The sequence below is a fragment of the Microchirus variegatus genome (genome assembly GCF_963457635.1).
Source record: "Microchirus variegatus genome assembly, chromosome: 8".
In the NCBI taxonomy this organism is placed as follows: domain Eukaryota; kingdom Metazoa; phylum Chordata; class Actinopteri; order Pleuronectiformes; family Soleidae; genus Microchirus; species Microchirus variegatus.
In genome coordinates this window covers 31,353,207-31,374,696 of record NC_139809.1, presented here as the reverse complement: position 1 = coordinate 31,374,696, position 21,490 = coordinate 31,353,207, and the positions used below count along the sequence as shown (strand labels likewise).

Below are 21,490 nucleotides of genomic sequence, written 5' to 3'. Positions count from 1 at the left end.
TTTCTCTATGGACTTTGGTGCAGGGAGAGTGAGTGGTTTACAAACTTCAGTTTCCTGTTGGAAAAGTCTGTCTAACGGCGAAATAAAGACGTGAACATGTTCTTAAGACGTCGTAGACTTGTATTAATGTTGATTTTATTAAGTATAAAAGGCACAAGTAAAAAGAAACTGAAGTTTGTAAACCCCTCACTCTCCCACACCAAAGTCCATAGAGAAAACCAGTGATTTTAACATCACAGCAACACAGGAGTTCACAGGAGTTGTTGATCCACTGCTGCCTCCATCACTAACTTACAATGACTGATTTTAGTGAATTCGGCTTTTGAAATAGTTAATTTAGACTTAACTCAGTGACACAAAGTGACCACACGAGGCAGCAGAGGACCAGCAGCTCCTGTGTCCACTGGTGTGGGAGAGTGAGTGGTTTACAAACTCCAGTTTCCTATACTTGTAGATAAAGTTTTGAATATTTGAGGACACACTGTGCTTGTTTAATACTTGAGCGTCGGTGTCTCGGGTCTTGTTGTTGTTGTTGTTGTTGTTGTGAGTTTGAACAGGGGGCGGAGCCACCTGCAGGGCTTTCATTTCTTTGATAACACGAGCCGATCGTTTTCCCCTCGTGACAACATTTGACTTTGTCTGCGACTGAATGGAGTTTCGTTCACGCCCGTGAAACATCGGGTCACAGCTCTCACCAACACAAAAGAAGGAGGTCACGACACGCAGACGTCATTATTAGAATTATACAACAAAGATTAAAAAAAAAACACCTCACCCACATGTTAATAAGTGAGTCCAGCCATCATTGTGATGAATATAAAGTCACTTAAAGTACAGCTCTGTTCTTAAACCAAACCCTATTGAAAAAAATGTCAATTTTAAGTTTTATCTGCTTTTTTTGGTAAACAAAGTCAAACTATCAAAAATCTTTGAGGACTATTCTTAAAGCCTGGTGTGCAAAGTAAAATTCGGCGTATGTTGAATACACCAAATAACTGTCAGATCTGGAAGTATATGTATTTTATTTCCATTAACCTATTTATTTTTGGTCTATCAATCCGTTTATTACACGTAACTCAAAGTGCTTGACTGTTATTATTAATAATAATAATAATAATAATAATAATACTAATAATAATAATAATAGTAATATAACAATAATAATACATATTTCAACAAACAGAAACACTATTAATTCATGTAATGAAGTGAGAGCAGCCATAATGTTAATAAAAACAAAGTGACCTGAGGTTTAGTTCTGTTCTCAAACTGAACCCTATTGAAAAAACGTCCATTTTAATTGTCAAGTGCTTTTTTTTGGTAAACAAAGTCAAAGTGTCAAAAATCTTTTAGGACTTTTCTTAAAGCCTGGTGTGTGAAGTAAAATTCGGCATCGGTGGAATTCATCAAATAACCTGTTTTTTTTTTTTCCTTCTGTTAATTATTAATAACGGTAGAGGAAGAAGGTCACGTGACGCATTATGGAAAGACGTGGACTTCCCGTCCCCTCCTGTGTGTGTGTGTGTGTGTGTGTGTGCATGTGTGTGTGTGTGTGTGTGTGGAGTTTTCACAGCTGTGTTACATTCCTCCAGTTTCCAGAGCTTTCAAAGTCTTTTACTTTGGGAAAAAAAACGACTAACGTTGACTCGTGAGCTCTTCCTGTGTCTGTTTATCGCCCTGAGTTGCGTTTGTTTTACTGCTCAACAAAGAGAAGTTGATAAAAAAAAAAAAAAAAGTGAACCTCGTTCTCGGGCGCGGTCGCGTTAGAGCGACGGCCTGAAGTGACTCGACAGAAACTGGAGTCACAAACACTTAAAAATGGCCTTAATTTAAGATCATTTAAGGTACAGTTCTGTTGTTAAACCAAACCCTATTGAAAAAAGTGACACTTTTAGGTTTTCTCTGCTGTTTTTGACCATCAAACTCAACCTGTCAGAACTCTTTTATGACTATTCTTAAAGCCCTGTGTGTGGGTCAAAATTCGGCCTAGTGGGTTAACATTAACCAGTAACTTTCCCCCACCATGATTTAGAAAATGCATTTTTTTTCACTCCGAAAAGTGAAGTTGAGATTCAGTTTGAGTTTAAAACACGACAGCGATGAGGAAACATAACCTCAGGGTTATCGACGGGCGGTTTCGACCGCAGCGTTTTTTTACAGGAACAAACAACAAACCGTCACTTCTGCTAAAGTCAACACGAGCCAGAGACACAGAGCCAACATGGCCGCCCCCACGACGGAGACTGCACTCACGCTGCCAATAAAACGTCAAGAAGTGCAGTTTCTAAACCACTCATTTTAGCTCACAGGGACACAGGAGCTGCTGGTCCTCTGCTGCCTCGTGTGGTCACTTTGTGTCACTGAGTTAAGTCTAAATTAAATATTTCAAAAGCTGAATTCATTAAAATAAGTCACTTGAAGTCAGTGATGGAGGCAGCAGTGGATCAACAACTCCTGTGAACTCCTGTGTCGTTGTGATGTTAAAATCACTGGTTTTCTCTATGGACTTTGGTGTGGGAGAGTGAGTGGTTTAGAAACTGCAGTTTCTTTTTACTTGAGCCTTTTATACTTAAGAAAATCAACATTAAAACAAGTCTACGACGTCTTGAGAACATGTTTACGTCTTTATCTCACTGTTAAACAGACTTTAACAACAGGAAACTGAAGTTTGTAAACCACTCACTCTCCCACACCAAAGCCCATAGAGAAAATCAGTTCTAATTTATTTAAGTGACACAAAGTGACCACACGACGCAGCAGAGGACCAGCAGCTCCTGTGTCCCTGTGAGCTAAAATCACTGGTTTTCTCTATGGGCTTTGGTGTGGGAGAGTGAGTGGCTTATAAGCTTCAGTTTCCTGTTTTTTAAACCGTTACACTGGAACATTTTGGTCAAATCTTGGTCAGTTTGTCTTCAGAACACGTCCACGTCTTTATCTCGCTGTGAACCGAGTCCATGGCTGCCACTCCATGGCTGGTGTGGCAGCCATGTTTTCAGTGTCTCAGGCTTTTCCTCCGGGCAGTAGGGGGCGCTCTCTTTAAACCAGTGACAAAGATCTGCTTCCACAACGTTTTTTTTTATTGACGTTTTCTTCGCATCGTCTGAAATACTCAAGTACAAGTCACAAATTCTTAAACCCAGGAAACACTTTGAGTATTAAAACACTTTAAAAACATCATCGTGTTTCCCCGTTGGATTTCGTACATGATTCCACTTTGGCCCCGCCCCCTAACCCTCCCTCCCTCCCTCCTTCCCCCCCCACCAGCCGCTGCACGTACGGACCGGGCTAAGACACGTGGACCTCTGTAAACATGAAGATACAAATAGATTTTTTTTTTTTTCCTTTTCTCGATTACAAAAAGTAATCTGGTAGAAAAATATCTTTTCCTTCATAGGTATTTCTCTTGGTAAATATTTACACCGAGTACCTCACAGTAGAATTTTTGATTTACAAAGAGTACGTCGTGTAAAACAAACACAAAAAGGTCTCATTGGGGGGAAGAAGGCCTTTGGTTTTCACCACGAGTATGAAAAACGACGACAAGAGACTCACAGAAAGGTCCAGGTTCACCAAAGTCAAGGAAACGAACGTTCCAAAGAGTCCAAAAAAACAACGCAGCTACAATCAAGCGTCGCTCCGGGGCGCGGCGGCGGCGGGCGCGCACAGCCTGCGCCGGGCGTAATATCCGATAACGAGGAGCAGCATCTCCGACGTGCTGCCGAGCGCCACGATGAACGGCGCCTGGGACGCAAAGTCCGCCTCCGCCCTGCGGAACGACAGCTGCATGACGGCGAGCGCCAGCAGGCTGTTCTGCACGCCCACCTCGATGCTAACCGTCTTGCTCTGCGGCGCGGCCAGGCCCGCCAGCCGGGCCAGGGCGGCGCCGACGGCCAGGCCCAGCAGCGGCACCGTCACGCCCACCGCCACGATCTGGGGCCGCACGTTGGCCAGGATGGACGCGCCCATCTGGTACGCCATGAAGATCCCGCCCACGATGAGCACGAAGCTGAAGGGCCGTATGAGCGCCAGGAGGACGCGCGTCAACGCCGGCAGACGCAGCTTGACCAGCATGCCCAGCGAGATGGGGATGGCGATGAACAGGAGCGTGCCCAGGATCTTCACGAAGGGCACGTGCAGGGCGGCGTGCACGCCGAGCAGGCGGCCGTACAGGGCCGAGGACAGCGGCATGGCCGCCACCGCCACCACCGTGGACACCAGCGTCATGGAGATGGCGAGCGTGACGTCGCCGCCCAGCAGCAGGCTGTAGAGGTAGCCGCCGCCGCCGCCCGGCGCCGAGCAGGTGATGACCAGGCCCAGGGAGAGCGCTTTGGGCAGCGCGGCCAGTCGGGACACGGCGTACGCGTACAGCGGCATCACCAGGAACTGGCCCAGAACCCCGAGGAGCAGGGGCACGGGGCTCCTGAGGAGGCCCCGCAGCACCTCCACCTCCACCTTACACCCGAAGGCGCACTTGTTGACGAAGATGAGCGGCAGCAGCGCGAACAGCACCGGGTTCTCCGAGAAGTGGGACAGTCCGGCGGACCGGACCAGCCGCGCGACGGGGTCGTCGTCGCCGCCGGGCGCCACCCTGATGGAGTAGTCCGTCCTCTCCTCGACCAGCACCGGCGCCGAGTCCCGGTCCAGGTCCAGCAGCCGGATCTGCAGCTGAGCGCGGCCCGGGACCCCCGAGCGGATGCCGATGACGTAGCTCCTGGCGGCGCCGGCGCGGTCTCCGTCGGTCACGTTGAGGATGGCGAGGACCTCCGGGTCCAGCGAGCGCACGGTCACCGTCTGCGTCCGGCTCTGGCGGCCCGTCCTGCCGGCGGAGGCGCTCCGGTAGCGGCTGGAGATCACGATCACGCCGTTGGTGTTTTCGGGAAAGTCGAACTCTTGCGAGGAGCCGTCCCCGATCCTGATGTAGCCGCCCCTGGCTGCGGTGGCGTTGGCCGGTCCGCCGCCGCCGCCGTCCGCCGTCTGGTTCCCGGCGGCCCAGACGCGAGCCGCTCCCCCGCCGGTGACCAGGAGGAGGCAGCAGAGCTTCAGGATGGACCTCATGTTTCTGTCCGCACACACACACACACACACACACACACACACGCACGCACACACACACGCTTCTCCTCCCGCCTCCTGCTGCGGCCTCCTACACCGCCGCCCGCTCACTCCACAGCGGCCAGCTCCTCATTCTCGGCCCCGGTAAGAATCCGCCTCTTCGTCTCGTCTGGTTCCCATTTTTTTTCTTCTCGCTGATTTTATACCGGAACCTGAACATCATAACCCCGCCCCGCCCCGCCCCGCCCCGCTGAGCCCCCCCGGCTCCACAGCGCGCAGATCCCGGCAGTCCAGTCCGCTCGAACTAACACTTCCCCCCGCGGTCAACACAGCAGCGTCACCACCGTCGTCGGCGGCGGCTCTTCGTTCAGCGTCTCCCCGCGTGGACCGAGCGGAGTTCCGCCGTGTGTCTGCCTTTGTCACCGCGGCGAACGCGAACGCGAACACGGAGCATCGTCGCTGAGCTGCGGCGGAGCTTTCGCTGTGAAGCTAGCAACGAGTCACGGGGTCACTTCCGGTTCACGGCACGACAAAATAAAAGCCCGTTGTTTTCGAAATAAATTAAATTAAATTTCATTTAATTTAATTTCATTTAATTTCATTTCATTTAATTTAATTGAATTTAATCACTTTATTCCTCCCGCAGCTCAGTTAGGGTGACAAGAGGAGCAGAAATGTGCAAGGGCATAATAAGTAAAAAAAAAAAAAGACAACGTAAAGATAAGAGCAGGGCCGTTACTAGCCTATGGGAGATACTATTTGGGGGCCCCTATTTATTTATTTTTTTCATACTCGAGGTAGAGATTCCTAACTTTTTCTGATTACCCCACAAACACTTACATGCTTAGCAAATATATGCATAATGAATGCATCCAATTCATGCTTTTAATTCTCAAAAATATCATAAAATATGAGTCTGAACTTGCAGTTTGGGGGCCCCCTGGTGGCTGTGGGGCCCTATGCAGCTGCATAGTCTGCATATAGCAAGAAACGGCTCTGAATAAGAGTAAAAACAGGATAAAAAATAAAATATAATATGGTAAAAAATCACTCTCTAAATATAAGTAAGACTCTAATAAAACAAAATACAATACGGTGAAAAATTACACTCTAATATAAGTTAAAAATAAATAAATAAATAAACCTAGATTCTAATAAAATACAATATGGTAAAAAAAATGTTTTTAATTAAATTAAATTACACTCTAATGTAGAGTAAGTAATAAAGTAGAGATAAGAATAAAAATAACATAAGAATGCACAATATCCAAAAATGTACACCTTTTTGTGACATAAACTGACAAAAAAAAAAGCTTTTATTTTTTAAAGATAAACCTCCCTACTTCCTGTCTGTCACTGTGTAACTTTAAGTTCCTTCATGGAAATCCATTTAATCCAGATGGGGCGGCCCAGGGGCACACAGGGGGGGGGGGGGGGGGGGGGGGGCGGGCTTTTGACTGATATGAGTTATTTTAATTTAATAAACAGAATGGAAGACACGTGATTTCCACTCATGTGGAAACATTTTAGCTCTAATTTCGACTTAAAACAGTCAAAATCATCCATAACCATCAGTTCAGAAGGAGCATTTTCATCATCTCTGACACTCACTCTCCCACACCAAAGTCACTCACTCTCTCACACCAAAGTCACTCACTCTCTCACACCAAAGTCACTCACTCTCCCACACCAAAGTCACTCACTCCCCACACCAAAGTCACTCACTCTCCCTGCACCAGTCACTCACTCTCCCTGCACCAAAGTCACTCACTCTCCCACACCAAAGTCACTCACTCTCCCTGCACCAAAGTCACTCACTCTGCCACACCAAAGTCACTCACTCTCCCACACCAAAGTCACTCACTCTCCCACACCAAAGTCACTCACTCTCCCACACCAAAGTCACTCACTCTGCCACACCAAAGTCACTCACTCTCCCTGCACCAAAGTCACTCACTCTCCCTGCACCAAAGTCACTCACTCTCCCACACCAAAGTCACTCACTCTCCCACACCAAAGTCACTCACTCTCCCACACCAAAGTCACTCACTCTGCCACACCAAAGTCACTCACTCTCCCACACCAAAGTCACTCACTCTCCCTGCACCAAAGTCACTCACTCTCCCTGCACCAAAGTCACTCACTCTCCCTGCACCAAAGTCACTCACTCTCCCTGCACCAAAGTCACTCACTCTCCCTGCACCAAAGTCACTCACTCTCCCTGCACCAAAGTCACTCACTCTCCCTGCACCAAAGTCACTCACTCTCCCACACCAAAGTCACTCACTCTCCCACACCAAAGTCACTCACTCTCCCACACCAAAGTCACTCACTCTCTCACACCAAAGTCACTCACTCTCTTACACCAAAGTCACTCACTCTCCCTGCACCAAAGTCACTCACTCTCCCACACCAAAGTCACTCACTCTCCCTGCACCAAAGTCACTCACTCTCCCACACCAAAGTCACTCACTCTGCCACACCAAAGTCACTCACTCTCCCACACCAAAGTCACTCACTCTCCCTGCACCAAAGTCACTCACTCTCCCTGCACCAAAGTCACTCACTCTCCCACACCAAAGTCCATAGAGTAAACCAGTGATTTTAACATCACAGCACACAGGAGTTCACAGGAGTTGTTGATCTAAGTTCAAACGTCTGATTTTGATGAATTCAGTGTTTAAATCTCTGAATTCAGATTGAGATCAGATCTTAGTCTGAGCGGTTTCATGTTACACTGTTTGTCGAACACAAACAAACAGCAGCAGCAGACGCAACGGAGGAAACCTGACACCATCAGCTCCTCCTCCTCCTCCTCCTCCTCCTCCTCCTCCCAGGAGTGAGGCAGCATCATCATCATCATCATCATCATCAGAGGGGAACTCCTTCCCATCAGCTTCACTGCTGCTGCCACTGTGAGTCACTCACCTCTTTTTAAAGGCCATTTCTCCTCCTCCTCCCCCTGGTGGACGGTCAGTGAAGTCACCAGCAGTGTTGTTGGTCACTGAATTCAAACGTAGCAGCAAATCTTTCAGCCACATGTAAATAGACACGTTAACCCATTTGTCACAGAAAAAAAACATATTATTGATGAATTATTCTCCGTCGCCACTAATTATGACTATTTTGTTTGTTTGTTTATTTATTTTAAATTACATTATTTATATTGTATATCTCTTATACAGTATGTGATCTGTAATTTTTTGTATCATGTATATCTAATATGCACATTGTTATATATGTATATATATACATATATATATATACACACACATATATATATACATTTATGTATATATATGTGTATATATACATACATATACACATATATGTATACACATATATACATATATGTGTATACATATACAAATATAAATGTATACACATATATATGTATATATATATACAAATATATATGTATATATTATAACATAACGTGACACTTTATGACACTATTATCATTGTCTCGTAAATTGCACATAAATGAGTGTAATATATGTATATATGTATATATATGTATATATATGTATATATATATATATATGTATATATATATACATATATGTATATATATACAAATATATATACATATGTATATATATACAAATATATATGTATACACACACATATGTATATATACACATATATGTGTATATAGAAATATATATGTATATATAATAAACTTGACACTTTATGACACAAACATCATTGTCTCTCATGTAAATTGCACGTAAATGAAATATATATGTATATATATACATATATATGTGTATATATGTACATACATATATACAAATATATGATAAAATAAAAATATTATATATATATATATATATAATAAACATAACGTGACACTTTATGACACAAACATCATTGTCTCTCATGCAAATCGCACGTAAATGACCGTGATTCCGCCAGAGAAGCAGAACTCCATTGGAAAAAGTGCGATTTTTAAACTTTGCGTCGGTTTCTCGGCCACGTGACCGACAGCGGTTCATGAGCGCGGTCGCGCACGTCGGTCACGCGCCGCCGACGGTTCGTTCGGCGCGTGTCGTTTGACCAAAAAAGAAAGAAATTAAAGTGAACTCGCGGTTGTTTAAATCCACAGCTGCTGCTGCTGCTGCTGCTGCTCATCCTGCTGTTTCCTGTCAGTCACTGTGGCTCCGCCCTCTTCTCAGTGGTCACCATGACAACCAAAGCACCTCTGCTGATTAATCTACTGATTCACCACAGGAATGAGGATTAAGATTATTAACCTCATGACGTACATTAGAGAGAGACACACGTGTCCTGACATGTTGACACAGACAAACCGCAGGAATGTGTGTGTGTGTGTGCGTGTTATTTCTCACAGACTCATTCAAATGTTCTTATTTTGACAAAAACGACGTCAGATCATCGTCGTCTTCACTTTTATTTCTTCATAAGATTTACACAGATATATTATATACAATCCCCGGCTGCTGCAGAATAATAATAATAATAATAATCCCTCCCTGTGTTTTACATGGACACAAAAAGAGAAGAAGAGTGAAGCAGCTGCTGCTTTAAGCAGCTTTGGAAAGGAAGTGACCTCATAGACAAGAGGGCGTGGTTTTAGTGTTAAATGGGATTTTTTTTTTTTTTTTGATTCACTGACACTGAAAACTCTTTATCTTCACTGTGAGACAGACTTTAACAACAGGAAACAGGAAGTTTGTAAACCACACAGGAGCTGCTGGTCTACTGCTGCCTCGTGTGGTCACTTTGTGTCACTGAAATACATTTAAATGACAAATTTTAAAAGCCGAATTCACAAAATCAGTCATTGAAAGTTAGTGATGGAGGCAGCAGTGGATCAACAACTCCTGTGAACTCCTGTGTCTCTGTGATGTTAAAATCACTGGTTTTCTCTATGGGCTTTGGTGCAGGGAGAGTGAGTGGTTTATAAACTTCAGTTTCAGTTTCCCCTGGTGCTGAGAACCTGCATGAAGCAGCTCAGCTTAAGTCTACGACATCTTAAGAACACGTTCACGTCTTTTACTTCACCGTTAGACGGACTTTAACAACAGGAAACTGAAGTTTGTAAACCACTCACTCTCCCACACCAAAGTCCATAGAGAAAACCAGTGATTTTAACATCACAGGAGTTCACAGGAGTTGTTGATCCACTGCTGCCTCCATCACTGACTTACAATGACTGATTTAGTAAAATTTGGCTTTCTTTCCGATGTACGTCAGTGACACAAAGTGACCACACGAGGCAGCAGTAGACCAGCAGCTCTTGTGTCCCTGAGAGCTAAAATCACTGGTTTTCTCTATGGACTTTGGTGTGGGAGAGTGAGTGGTTTACAGACTTCTGTTTCCCGTCTGTCTCACAGTGAAGATAAAGACATTTTTTTAAGCAGCTTAAAAAAAACACCCAAAACCAAAGAGAGATCACACGACTTCACGTTTTAAAGGTGAACTCTCGTCATTGAGGCACTGGTGAAGACGAAGCACCTGCATCCCAAAATAAGGCATTTAAAGCAAAAAAAAAAAAAAAAAAAATTTTTAAAAAATAAATCATGTTTCTTATTTTGAAAAACAAAAGGAAGATGATGGAAGAGACGCGGCGCGGGATCATGTTAGCGTCGTGTTAGCGGATCATGTCAAACACACAAATGTCAAAACTTTAAAACCCTGAAACAAAAAGTCATGTATGCTCCTCCTCCTCCTCCTCCTCCTCCTCCTCCTCCTCCAGCGTGTTGACACATGTTCAGGTGTAAACAGGAAGTAGATTGTCCTCTCTGTGTTTGGTTGCTTGGTTACCAAAACAGCAAGTTTTTGATTCAAAAAACTTTTTGTTCTTTTTTTTCATCCTGTTTTAAAGACCTAAAGCGTAACCGTAGCAACAGTGATGCGTATCTACGGCGTCGTCACTGTGCAGTTTGTATATAAAGTGTTTTTTTTTTGGTTTGGTTTAGCTACAGAGGGGAGGAGTCAGGAGTGATGGAGGAGGAGTCAGGTGTGATGGGGGAGGAGTCAGGAGTGAAGGGGGAGGGGTGTACAATGAGAGAGTGAATTAACCCTCGTATGACATCATGATATTCAGGCCGACTGTGACGTCAGCTTCTCAGTAGCGTAATTCAAACGTCCAGATCGACGCGACTAACAAACATCCAGAGCGTCGCGTGGTCGCACCAAAGCATCGCGATACACAAACAAACGTCCAGAGCGTCACGACAAACAAACCAACGTCCAGAGCGTCCCAACAAAAAAACGTCCTGAGCGGCACGAGCGACAAACGTCCAGAGCGTCGCGACAAACAAACATCCAGAGCGTTGCGAGCGACAAACAAACAAACGTCCAGAGCGTTGCGAGCGACAAACAAACAAATGTCCAGAGCGTTGCGAGCGACAAACAAACAAACGTCCAGATCGTTGCGACAAACAAACGTCCAGAGCGTCACGACAAACAAACGTCCAGAGCGTTGCGAGTGACAAACAAACAAACAAACATCCAAAGCCTCGCGACTAACAAACAAACGTCCAGAGCGTCGCGACTCACAAACAAACGTCTGGAGCGTCGCAACACACAAACGTCCAGAGCGTCGCGACACACAAACAAACGTCCAGAGCGTCACGACACACAAACCAACGTCCAGAGCGTCGCGACAAACAAACAAACAAATGTCCAGAGCGTCGCAACAAACAAACAAACGTCCAGAGCGTCGAGACAAACATACAAAGTCCAGAGCGTCGCGACAAACAAACAAACAAACAAACAAACAAATGTCCAGAGCGTCGCGACAAACAAACAAACGTCCAGAGCATTGCGACAAACAAACAAACGTCCAGAGCGTCGCGACAAACAAACAAACAAACAAACAAATGTCCAGAGCGTCGCGACAAACAAACAAACGTCCAGAGCGTCGCGACAAACAAACAAACAAACGTCCAAAGCGTCGCGACAAACAAACAAACAAACAAATGTCCGGAGCGCCGCGACAAACAAACTTCTGGAGCGTCACGACAAACAAACAAAAATCCAGAGCGCCGCGACATTTAACAATTTATTTAGATTTTATTTCTCTTAACTTTGACTTTCCAAATGTGGCAGTTATTCGCTCAGGAATCACCGTACTGAGAAGCTGACGCGCCGCTGAAGCTCGTCTGTGATTGGACGCTCGCCAAATCCCGTCGGCGACGACAGGACGGCCACCAGGGGGAGACAGACCGATGTGAGATAAGAAGAGAAGAGTCCAGAGGAAGAGTCTTCTCAGGTTGTATTTGTAGCCCTGTGTGTGTGTGTGTGTGTGTGTGTATTTATAGAGTAATCAATAACCTCATGAAGTCCACACACACACACACACGCGCACACTCCCATGGTCAACTGTGTGTGATTCCGTCGCTGCCTCAGTGCCTTAGAGCAGCCAACCTGAAGGAAGAGGAGAAAGAGATGAGAAAAACGCTCAAGGACTTTTTTAACAACATTTCAAGGATTTCAAGGACCCATGAGAAAAAAACACAACTTTCAAGGGCTTGGATTTTTTTTTCAAATCCACAAATTGTCAAGGATTTCAAGGACCTGTGAGGAAAAAAAAATTAAAAGGGCTTGGATTTTCTTTAAAAATGTCAAAACTTTCAAGGATTTCAAGGAGCCGAGGATGGTGATCACAGGGATCTTTGAGTGTAATCTCACTTCCTGTTTCCTCGTGCTCTGGACTCTGAATACAGACGTACGTACGAGTCGTGACCTCGACCTGAAGCTGAAGCTGAAGCTGAAGCAGAAGAAGCTGAAGCTGAAGCAGAAGCTGAAGAAGCTGAAGCTGAAGCAGAAGCTGAAGCTGAAGACGAAGCTGAAGCTGAAGCAGAAGAAGCTGAAGCTGAAACAGAAGCTGAAGCAGAAGCTGAAGCTGAAACTGAAGCAGAAGAAGCTGACGCAGAAGCAGAAGCTGAAGCTGATGCAGAGGCTGAAGTAGAAGCTGAAGCAGAAGCAGAAGCTGAAACAGAAGCTGAAGCAGAAGCTGAAGCAGAAGCAGAAGCTGAAACAGAAGCTGAAGCTGAAGCAGAAGCTGAAGCTGAAGAAGAAGCTGAAGCTGAAGCAGAAGAAGCTGAAGCTGAAACAGAAGCTGAAACAGAAGCTGAAGCAGAAGCTGAAGCTGAAACTGAAGCAGAAGAAGCTGACGCAGAAGCAGAAGCTGAAGCTGATGCAGAGGCTGAAGTAGAAGCTGAAGCAGAAGCAGAAGCTGAAACAGAAGCTGAAGCAGAAGCTGAAGCAGAAGCTGAAACAGAAGCTGAAGCAGAAGCTGAAACAGAAGCTGAAGCAGAAGCTGATGCTGAAGCTGAAGAAGAAGCTGAAGCAGAAGAAGCTGAAGCTGAAGCAGAAGAAGCTGAAGCTGAAGAAGAAGCTGAAGCTGAAGCAGAAGAAGCTGAAGCAGAAGCAGAAGCAGAAGCAGAAGCTGAAACTGAAGCAGAAGAAGCTGAAGCAGAAGCAGAAGCTGAAGCTGAAACTGAAGCAGAAGAAGCTGAAGCAGAAGCAGAAGCTGAAGCTGATGCAGAGGCTGAAGTAGAAGCTGAAGCAGAAGCTGAAGCTGAAGCAGAAGATGCTGAAGCTGAAGAAGAAGCTGAAGCAGAAGAAGCTGAAGCTGAAACAGAAGCTGAAACAGAAGCTGAAGCAGAAGCTGAAGCTGAAACTGAAGCAGAAGAAGCTGAAGCTGAAGCAGAAGCTGAAGCTGATGCTGAAGTAGAAGCTGAAGCAGAAGCTGAAGCTGAAGCTGAAGCAGAAGCTGAAGCTGAAGCAGAAGATGCTGAAGCTGAAGAAGAAGCTGAAGCAGAAGAAGCTGAAGCAGAAGAAGCTTCAGCTTTACCTTCTGGACAGCTGGTCCTCCTTCTCCTGACTGCGTGAACTCTCTGGTCCCAGTGACGACGTTCCAGCCGGCAGCTCACTGAGCTGGTCCATCACCTCCAGGCCGTTCTGCTCTGCGATCTGCTGGATCAGGTCGTCCACCTGCTCCTGAGGCGTCGTCAGGGTCATGGCTGAGCTCATGGAGTCCTCCATCACCTGGAGAGGACGGAGACAGAAGAGACAGAGACAGAAGAGACAGAAGAGACAGAGACAGAAGAGACAGAGACAGAAGAGAGAGAAGAGACAGAGACAGAAGAGAAAGAGACAGAAGAGACAGAAGAGACAGAGACAGAGACAGAAGAGACAGAAGAGACAGAAGAGACAGAAGAGACAGAAGAGACAGAGACAGAGACAGAGACAGAAGAGACAGAGACATAAGAGACATAAGAGACATAAGAGACATAAGAGACAGAAGAGACAGAGACAGAAGAGACATAAGAGACAGAAGAGACAGAGACAGAGACAGAGACAGAGACAGAGGAGACATAAGAGACATAAGAGACATAAGAGACAGAAGAGACAGAAGAGACAGAGACAGAAGAGACAGAAGAGACAGAGACAGAGACAGAGGAGACATAAGAGACATAAGAGACAGAAGAGACAGAGGAGACAGAGACAAACTTCTTTACTGCACAAAATCCAAGCACTTTCAAGGACTCGTGTCTATTCAGGGCCATTTTCAATAACTTTCAAGGACCTTGACATTTTCCTCAAAATTCACAAACTTGCGAGGATTTCAAGGACCCACGAGAAAAATGTTCAAGGGCTTGGATTTTTTCTTTTCTTTCAAACTCACAAATTTTTAAGGATTTCAAGGACCCACGAGAAAAAAAACATTCAAGGGCTTTCAAGGACCCATGAGGGAAAGATGTTCAAGGGCTCTGTTTTTTTATTTATTTTTTTACAATATTTCAAGGACTTCAAGGACCCATGAGAAAAAAAAACCTTCAAGGACTTGGATTTTCTTTAAAAATTTACCAACTTTCAAGGATTTCAAGGACCTGTGGGATCCCTGAGATATATGTTAGCAGCATTATTAGCAGGATTTTTTTTGGTCAGAAATGTGGGCCAGGACTGATAATGATAATAATAATGATAATGATACTAATAATGATAATGATAATAATAATAATGATGATAATAATGATAATGATAATAATGATAATGATAATGATAATAATAATAATGATGATGATGATAATGATAATAATAATAAAAATAATAATAAAAATGATAATGATAATAAAAATTATATTAATAATGATAATAATGATGATAATGATGATAATGATAATAATGATAATAATAATGATGATGATAATGATGATAATAATAATAATAATGATAATAATAATGATAATAATATTAATGATGATAATATTAATGATGATAATAATAATGATGATGATAATAATAATGATAATAATAATGATAATAACATTAATGATGATAATATTAATGATGATAATGATAATAATAATGATGATGATAATAATAATGATAATAATAATGATAATAATGATAATAATGATAATAATAATAATGATGATAATAATGATGATAATGATGATAATAATGATGATAATAATGATAATGATAATAATAATAATAATGATAATAATGATAATAATAATAATGATAATAATAATAATAATAATAATGACAATAATGATGATAATAATAATAATAATAATAATGATAATAATAATGATGACAATGATAATAATAATAATAATAATGATAATAATAATGACGACAATGATAATAATAATAATAATAATAATGATCATAATAATAATGATAATAATAATGATGATAATAATAATAATGATAATAATAATGATGATAATAATAATAATAATAATGACAATGATAATAATAATAATAATGATAATAATAATGACGACAATGATAATAATAATAATAATAATAATGATAATAATAATAATGATAATAATAATAATGATAATAATAATGATAATAATAATGATGATAATAATAATAATAATAATGATAATAATAATAACAGAGTAAACTTGAAACAGAGCGGAGCAGCGACTCACCGAGGTGTGGACGTCCAGGTTCTGCACTTGAGTCTCAAACTTATCCATGACGGCTGAGACCTTCTGAAGGTCCATGGAGTTCAGAGCTTTGTCCAGGGCCTTGGTCACCTGACCCATGCTCTTGGTCACCTGCAGCAGAGACAATTTAAGGGCCGTACTAGTGTAATCTCATGGTGGGGTCCACTGAACACGGTGGTACTCACTCCCTTCATGGTGACGGCCGTCTGGACCTTGGAGGCCACGGCGTCCAGTCGCGACGCCATACGCAGCCAGTTGAGACCTTCGTTCTTCTTGCGGATGGCGTTCTCTGCGTAGACTCTGGCACAGTCCACATTCTTCTGCTGCAGCGCCTGGACAAAAAGAGTGAATGGTCTCACACTGCTGCCCCCTGCTGGCTAAAATCATACCGTTGAGCAGTCGAGGAACTTTAGTTTGTACGTTTGCTGACCTTCTTGACTTTGGCCTGCTCTTTTTCAGAGTCCTTCTCTGCCTTTTTGGCCAGACGCTCGAGCTGCTTGGCAGAGAACTGTGGATACGAAAGAAAAGCCAGAAAGAGACAAAGATACGCAGATAACAAACATAACATAATTCATTAATATTAGTAATATTATTATTAGTATTATTATTATAAACACGACAAGGAGATGTATGTGGATATGAAGCATCACACAGGTTTGTTTCTCTGGACTCATGAAAAGTTTGAGCGTGACAATACACTGTAAATATACTGTAAAAATACTGTAAATATACTGTAAATACACTGTAAATATAGTGTTAAATATACTGTAAATAAACTGTACACTGTAAACATACTGCAAAATATACTGTAAATACACAGTAAATTTACTGTAAAATAAACTGTAAAATAAACTGTAAATATACTGTAAATACACTGTAAATATACTGTAAATACACTGAATATATTGTAAATATACTGTAGAATACAATGTAAATACACTCTAAATAGAATGGAAAATACATTGTGAATATACTGTAGAATACAATGTAAATCGGTCTAAATACACTGTAAATAGAATGAAAATACACTGTAAATACACTGTACATATTCTGTAAAATAAACTGTAAAATACAATGTAAATAGAATGTAAATACACTGTACAATAAACTGTAAATATACTTAAAAATATAATGTAAATATACTGTAAATAGAATGAAAATACACTGTACATATACTGTAAAATAAACTGTAAATATACTGCAAATACACTGTAAACTATACAGTTAATGCAATGAAAATACACTGCAAATATACTGTAAATTACACTGTAAAATACACTATAAATAACTGTAAGTACAGACTAAAATACACTGTTAATACACTGTAAATAACCTACTGTTTATGACCTGCATCACACGATCTTAAAATACACTTTAATTGCAGATAAAACCTGCTTTATTTCTTTACATTCTTTACATTTACACGTTTATCACTTTGAATACGACCAAATTCTGCTATAACACAAATAATTAGGCTTAGAATTAAAGACGTTTTCCCCAAAATGTGTGTACTTTTGATTTTGTGGTTCGTTTTTGTTTTTGCATAAAGTGACGTTTGCTTCTTAAAAAGTGTTGCCTGAAAATATCGACACACACACACACACACATATATATATATATGTAAAAAGATAAAGATGTCATATCCATATATATAGAGCTGTTATAAAGTGTATAAGGTTAGTTTCTCTCGTACCTTCAGCTGGAATAATGTCTCTGTGGAGGAAGCGAGACACAGGATTAGGATTACGGGGTTAAAGGTCGCGACAAACTGAGAAAATCCACAGAAGCTTTTGGGGCCTGATGATTCAACGACAACAACAATAATATACGTTTATTTAGCGTGAATCTAATCCCAGTGTGAGCCTGGGATTATGGATGTCTGTGACGTCAAATGACGAGTAATAACTGAATTACAGATTATGTGACGTCATTTTGAATATTAAAAACTGAATTACAGATTATGTGACGTCATTTTGAATATTAATAACTGAATTACAGATTATGTGACGTCATTTTTTATATATTAAAAACTGAATTACAGATTATGTGACTTCATTTTGAATATTAAAAACTGAATGATCGATTATGTGACGTCATTTTGAATATTAAAAACTGAATTACAGATTATGTGACGTCATTTTGAATATTAAAAACTGAATTACAGATTATGTGACGTCATTTTGAATAATAAAAACTGAATTACAGATTATGTGACGTCATTTTGAATATTAATAACTGAATTACAGATTATGTGACGTCATTTTTTATATATTAAAAACTGAATTACAGATTATGTGACTTCATTTTGAATATTAAAAACTGAATTATCGATTATGTGACGTCATTTTGAATATTAAAAACTGAATTACAGATTATGTGACGTCATTTTTTATATATTAAAAACTGAATTACGGATTATGTGACTTCATTTTGAATATTAAAAACTGAATTACAGATTATGTGACATGATTTTGAATATTAAAAACTGAATTACAGATTATGTGACGTCATTTTGACGAATAAAAACTGAATTACAGATTATGTGACGTCATTTTGAATATTAAAAACTGAATTACGGATTATTTATGTGACGTCATTTTGAATATTAAAAACTGAATTCCGGATTATGTGACATCATTTTGAATATTAAAAACTGAATTACAGATTATGTGACGTCATTTTGAATATTAATAACTGAATTACAGATTATGTGACGTCATTTTGACAAATAAAAAATTAATTACAGATTATGTGACGTCATTTTGAATATTAAAAACTGAATTACAGATTATGTGACGTCATTTTGACAAGTAAAAACTGAATTATGATTAGGTGACGTCATTTTGAATATTAAAAACTAATTTACAGATTATGTGACGTCATTTTGAATATTAAAAACTGAATTACAGATTATGTGACGTCATTTTGAATATTAAAAACTGATTTACAGATTATGTGACGTCATGCTGACGAGTAAAAACTGAATTAGGGATATCTGTAAGTGTAGTTTTGACCAGTCACTGTGACGTCACATATATCGGTAATAAATGTCGCGTAAATTAATTAAAACGTTAGCCGTAATAACGACGCTGACATGAACGTCAAGGGGAAACAAACGTGTTGAGCGGCAGCGAGTTTGAACGTCTAAAAAGTCTGAATGTTTGCTAAAAGTGTAAATTCCGTGCGTGGACACTCCCGAGCTAACAGGCTAACATGTCGGCTAAACTGTTTTTGTTTTCACGGCACGAGGACAAACTGTGACAAGATGGCGGAGCCGGAAGTTGGAGGACAACTTACCCTCCATTTCAGGACGAGTGAGACTTCAGGTGAGACTTCAAGGCGAGGACAGCGAATGATTCCGTGGGTTAAACGTTTTTGACACTTGGATTTGTTTTGATCAGATCGTGGGACACAGCACTTCCTGGTTTGGGGAGGGAGTCACGTGACGTCTTCTTCTTCTTCTTCTTCTGTTGTAGTTAACCGCGTGTGAGACGAGACAGAGGCGCGTTGCTGCCCCCTACACGTCATTCTTAGTGTGAGGTCCGTCCTTTGTTCCTTTGTTTTTTATTAAAGTAAGGAACAAACTAAAATGACAAACATACGTTTTAATAAATCATTGGGTTAAACTTATTAATTAAACTTGAATTAAACGTTATGTATATTATAAAAACCATTAATAAATAAATAAATACATATATTAATTCATTAATTCATTAATTAAATAAATAAATACGCTTTAATTATTATTTATATTATTTTTTAAATTAAAAACACTAATAAATACATAAATTAATTAAATAAATAACCTAAGTATTATGTATATTATTTTTTAAATAAAAACATAAATAAATACATTTAATTAATTAAAAACCACAGAAAAACACCGATCTGTAAATGATGGAAACGTCACTGCATTTTAAAATAAAATAAAGATAAGAAAATCCTTTGTTAGAATTAAAAAAAATCAAGAATCTTTATTGTCATTTTGACTCCAGTCTTAAAAAACACATAAAAATATATATTTTTTTAATAATTTGATTGTTAAAAAATAAATAAATAACTCCCAGTGCCGAGAATATGCAGAGAAAGAATTTGAAGAGTATATGTTGTTTAATGATAATGAGATGGTGTCTCCCAGTACACTATGGGATGCAGCTAAGTCTGTTGTCAGAGGCAAACTAATAATGTGGTTCAGTACGTAGGAAGAAAGAAAAAGAAAAAACAAATTAATGATCTGACTGCAAAATTAAAATCCCTGGAAACCAGACATATGACGTATAACGATAATGATGTTCTTAACCAAATCAGAGAAATCAAACAAACTTTGAACAACATATATGAAAATCAAATAGAAAAAAACCTTAAATTTATGAAACAAACATTCTACGAAAATGGCCCTAAATCTAAAAAACTGCTTGTGTGGAGGATACGCAAACAATTGGCAGAAAGATTTATTCACAAAATTAAAGACTCACAGACTGATAGAATGTGTCACGAATTGGAGGATATTCAAAACGCATTTGAAACTTATTATAAGAACTTATACTCACAACCCCAGGCAGCGGAATCAGTAGTTGTATCAGAGTATTTATCATCTTTAGATTTACCATCGGTGGGAACGGAGCAGAATAAATTAATGACCCAAAACATTACGGATGTAGAAATTAATAAAGCCATATCAAGATTGAACTTAAAAAATGCTTTAATTATGTCCTCAGGGGTGGGGAGACACCGCCTTCCTGGAGGCAAGCTGTAATTTCAGTGATCCCAAAACCAGGTAAAGACAAGACACAATGTAGCTCGTACAGACCTATATCAGTGCTAAACATGGATTACAGATTATATGCATCAATACTCGCAAAAAGGATGGAGGACATTGTCCCAGACCTGATAGACCCAGATCAGACTGGCTTTGTGAAGCACAGACAAACCCAAGACAACGTGCGACGAGCTCTCCACCTCATTAATCGGATGAGAAGTAGTGACAGGGAATCTATAGCCATTAGCCTTGATGCCGAAAAGGCCTTTGACTCCGTCCGTTGGAAATATTTGTATCTGGTTCTCAAACGTTTCGGCTTCAATGATCAGGTAATTGGATGTTTGAACTCCCTATACTGTTCCCCCACAGCCAGAATAAAAATGAACGGGTCATTGTCTAATACAATACTTCTTGAGAGGGGTTGTCGTCAGGGGTGCCCCCTTAGTCCTACACTTTTTGCTCTTTTTATTGAGCCACTGGCTCAGATGATAAGAGAGGATAAGGACATAACTGGTGTGCTGATTGGAAACACACAATATAAAATTTGCCTATATGCAGATGATGTTCTTGTGACCCTTAGCAACCCCAAAGTAAGTCTCCCCAAACTGTTATGTCGACTTGAAGAATTTGGCTCATACTCTGGCTATAAACTAAATGTAAATAAAACCCAAACTCTAACGTATAATCTGAGACCACACAAAGACATTTATACAACATGTAGATTTAAACT

At 40.8% G+C, this 21,490-nt stretch overlaps 2 protein-coding genes across 3 annotated transcripts; both read right to left on the bottom strand.

Annotated features, from left to right (window-relative positions):
• Positions 1-3,279: 3,279 nt before the first annotated feature.
• On the bottom strand, positions 3,280-5,209 carry slc10a3 (solute carrier family 10 member 3). The gene has a single exon (XM_083893836.1). The coding sequence runs from the start codon at positions 5,053-5,055 to the stop codon at positions 3,625-3,627; it is 1,431 nt and encodes a 476-aa protein (XP_083749962.1). The 5' UTR covers positions 5,056-5,209; the 3' UTR covers positions 3,280-3,624.
• Positions 5,210-11,119: 5,910 nt separating this feature from the next.
• On the bottom strand, positions 11,120-19,430 carry chmp1a (charged multivesicular body protein 1A; the record flags this gene model as incomplete). 2 transcript variants are annotated; one of them, XM_083893839.1, is made up of 7 exons in its annotated part: positions 19,299-19,430; positions 17,695-17,714; positions 16,432-16,509; positions 16,187-16,333; positions 15,984-16,112; positions 13,883-14,076; positions 11,120-12,450 (listed from the first exon to the last, which is right to left on the bottom strand). In XM_083893839.1, exons 1-7 carry the CDS (start codon positions 19,303-19,305, stop codon positions 12,429-12,431), a joined length of 597 nt encoding a protein of 198 aa, XP_083749965.1. In that variant the 5' UTR covers positions 19,306-19,430. The 2 variants fall into 2 exon arrangements, with proteins under 2 accessions (XP_083749965.1, XP_083749966.1); XM_083893840.1 differs by lacking the exon at positions 11,120-12,450 and having other exon boundaries at positions 13,879-14,076.
• Between the last annotated feature and the right edge of the window lie 2,060 nt (positions 19,431-21,490).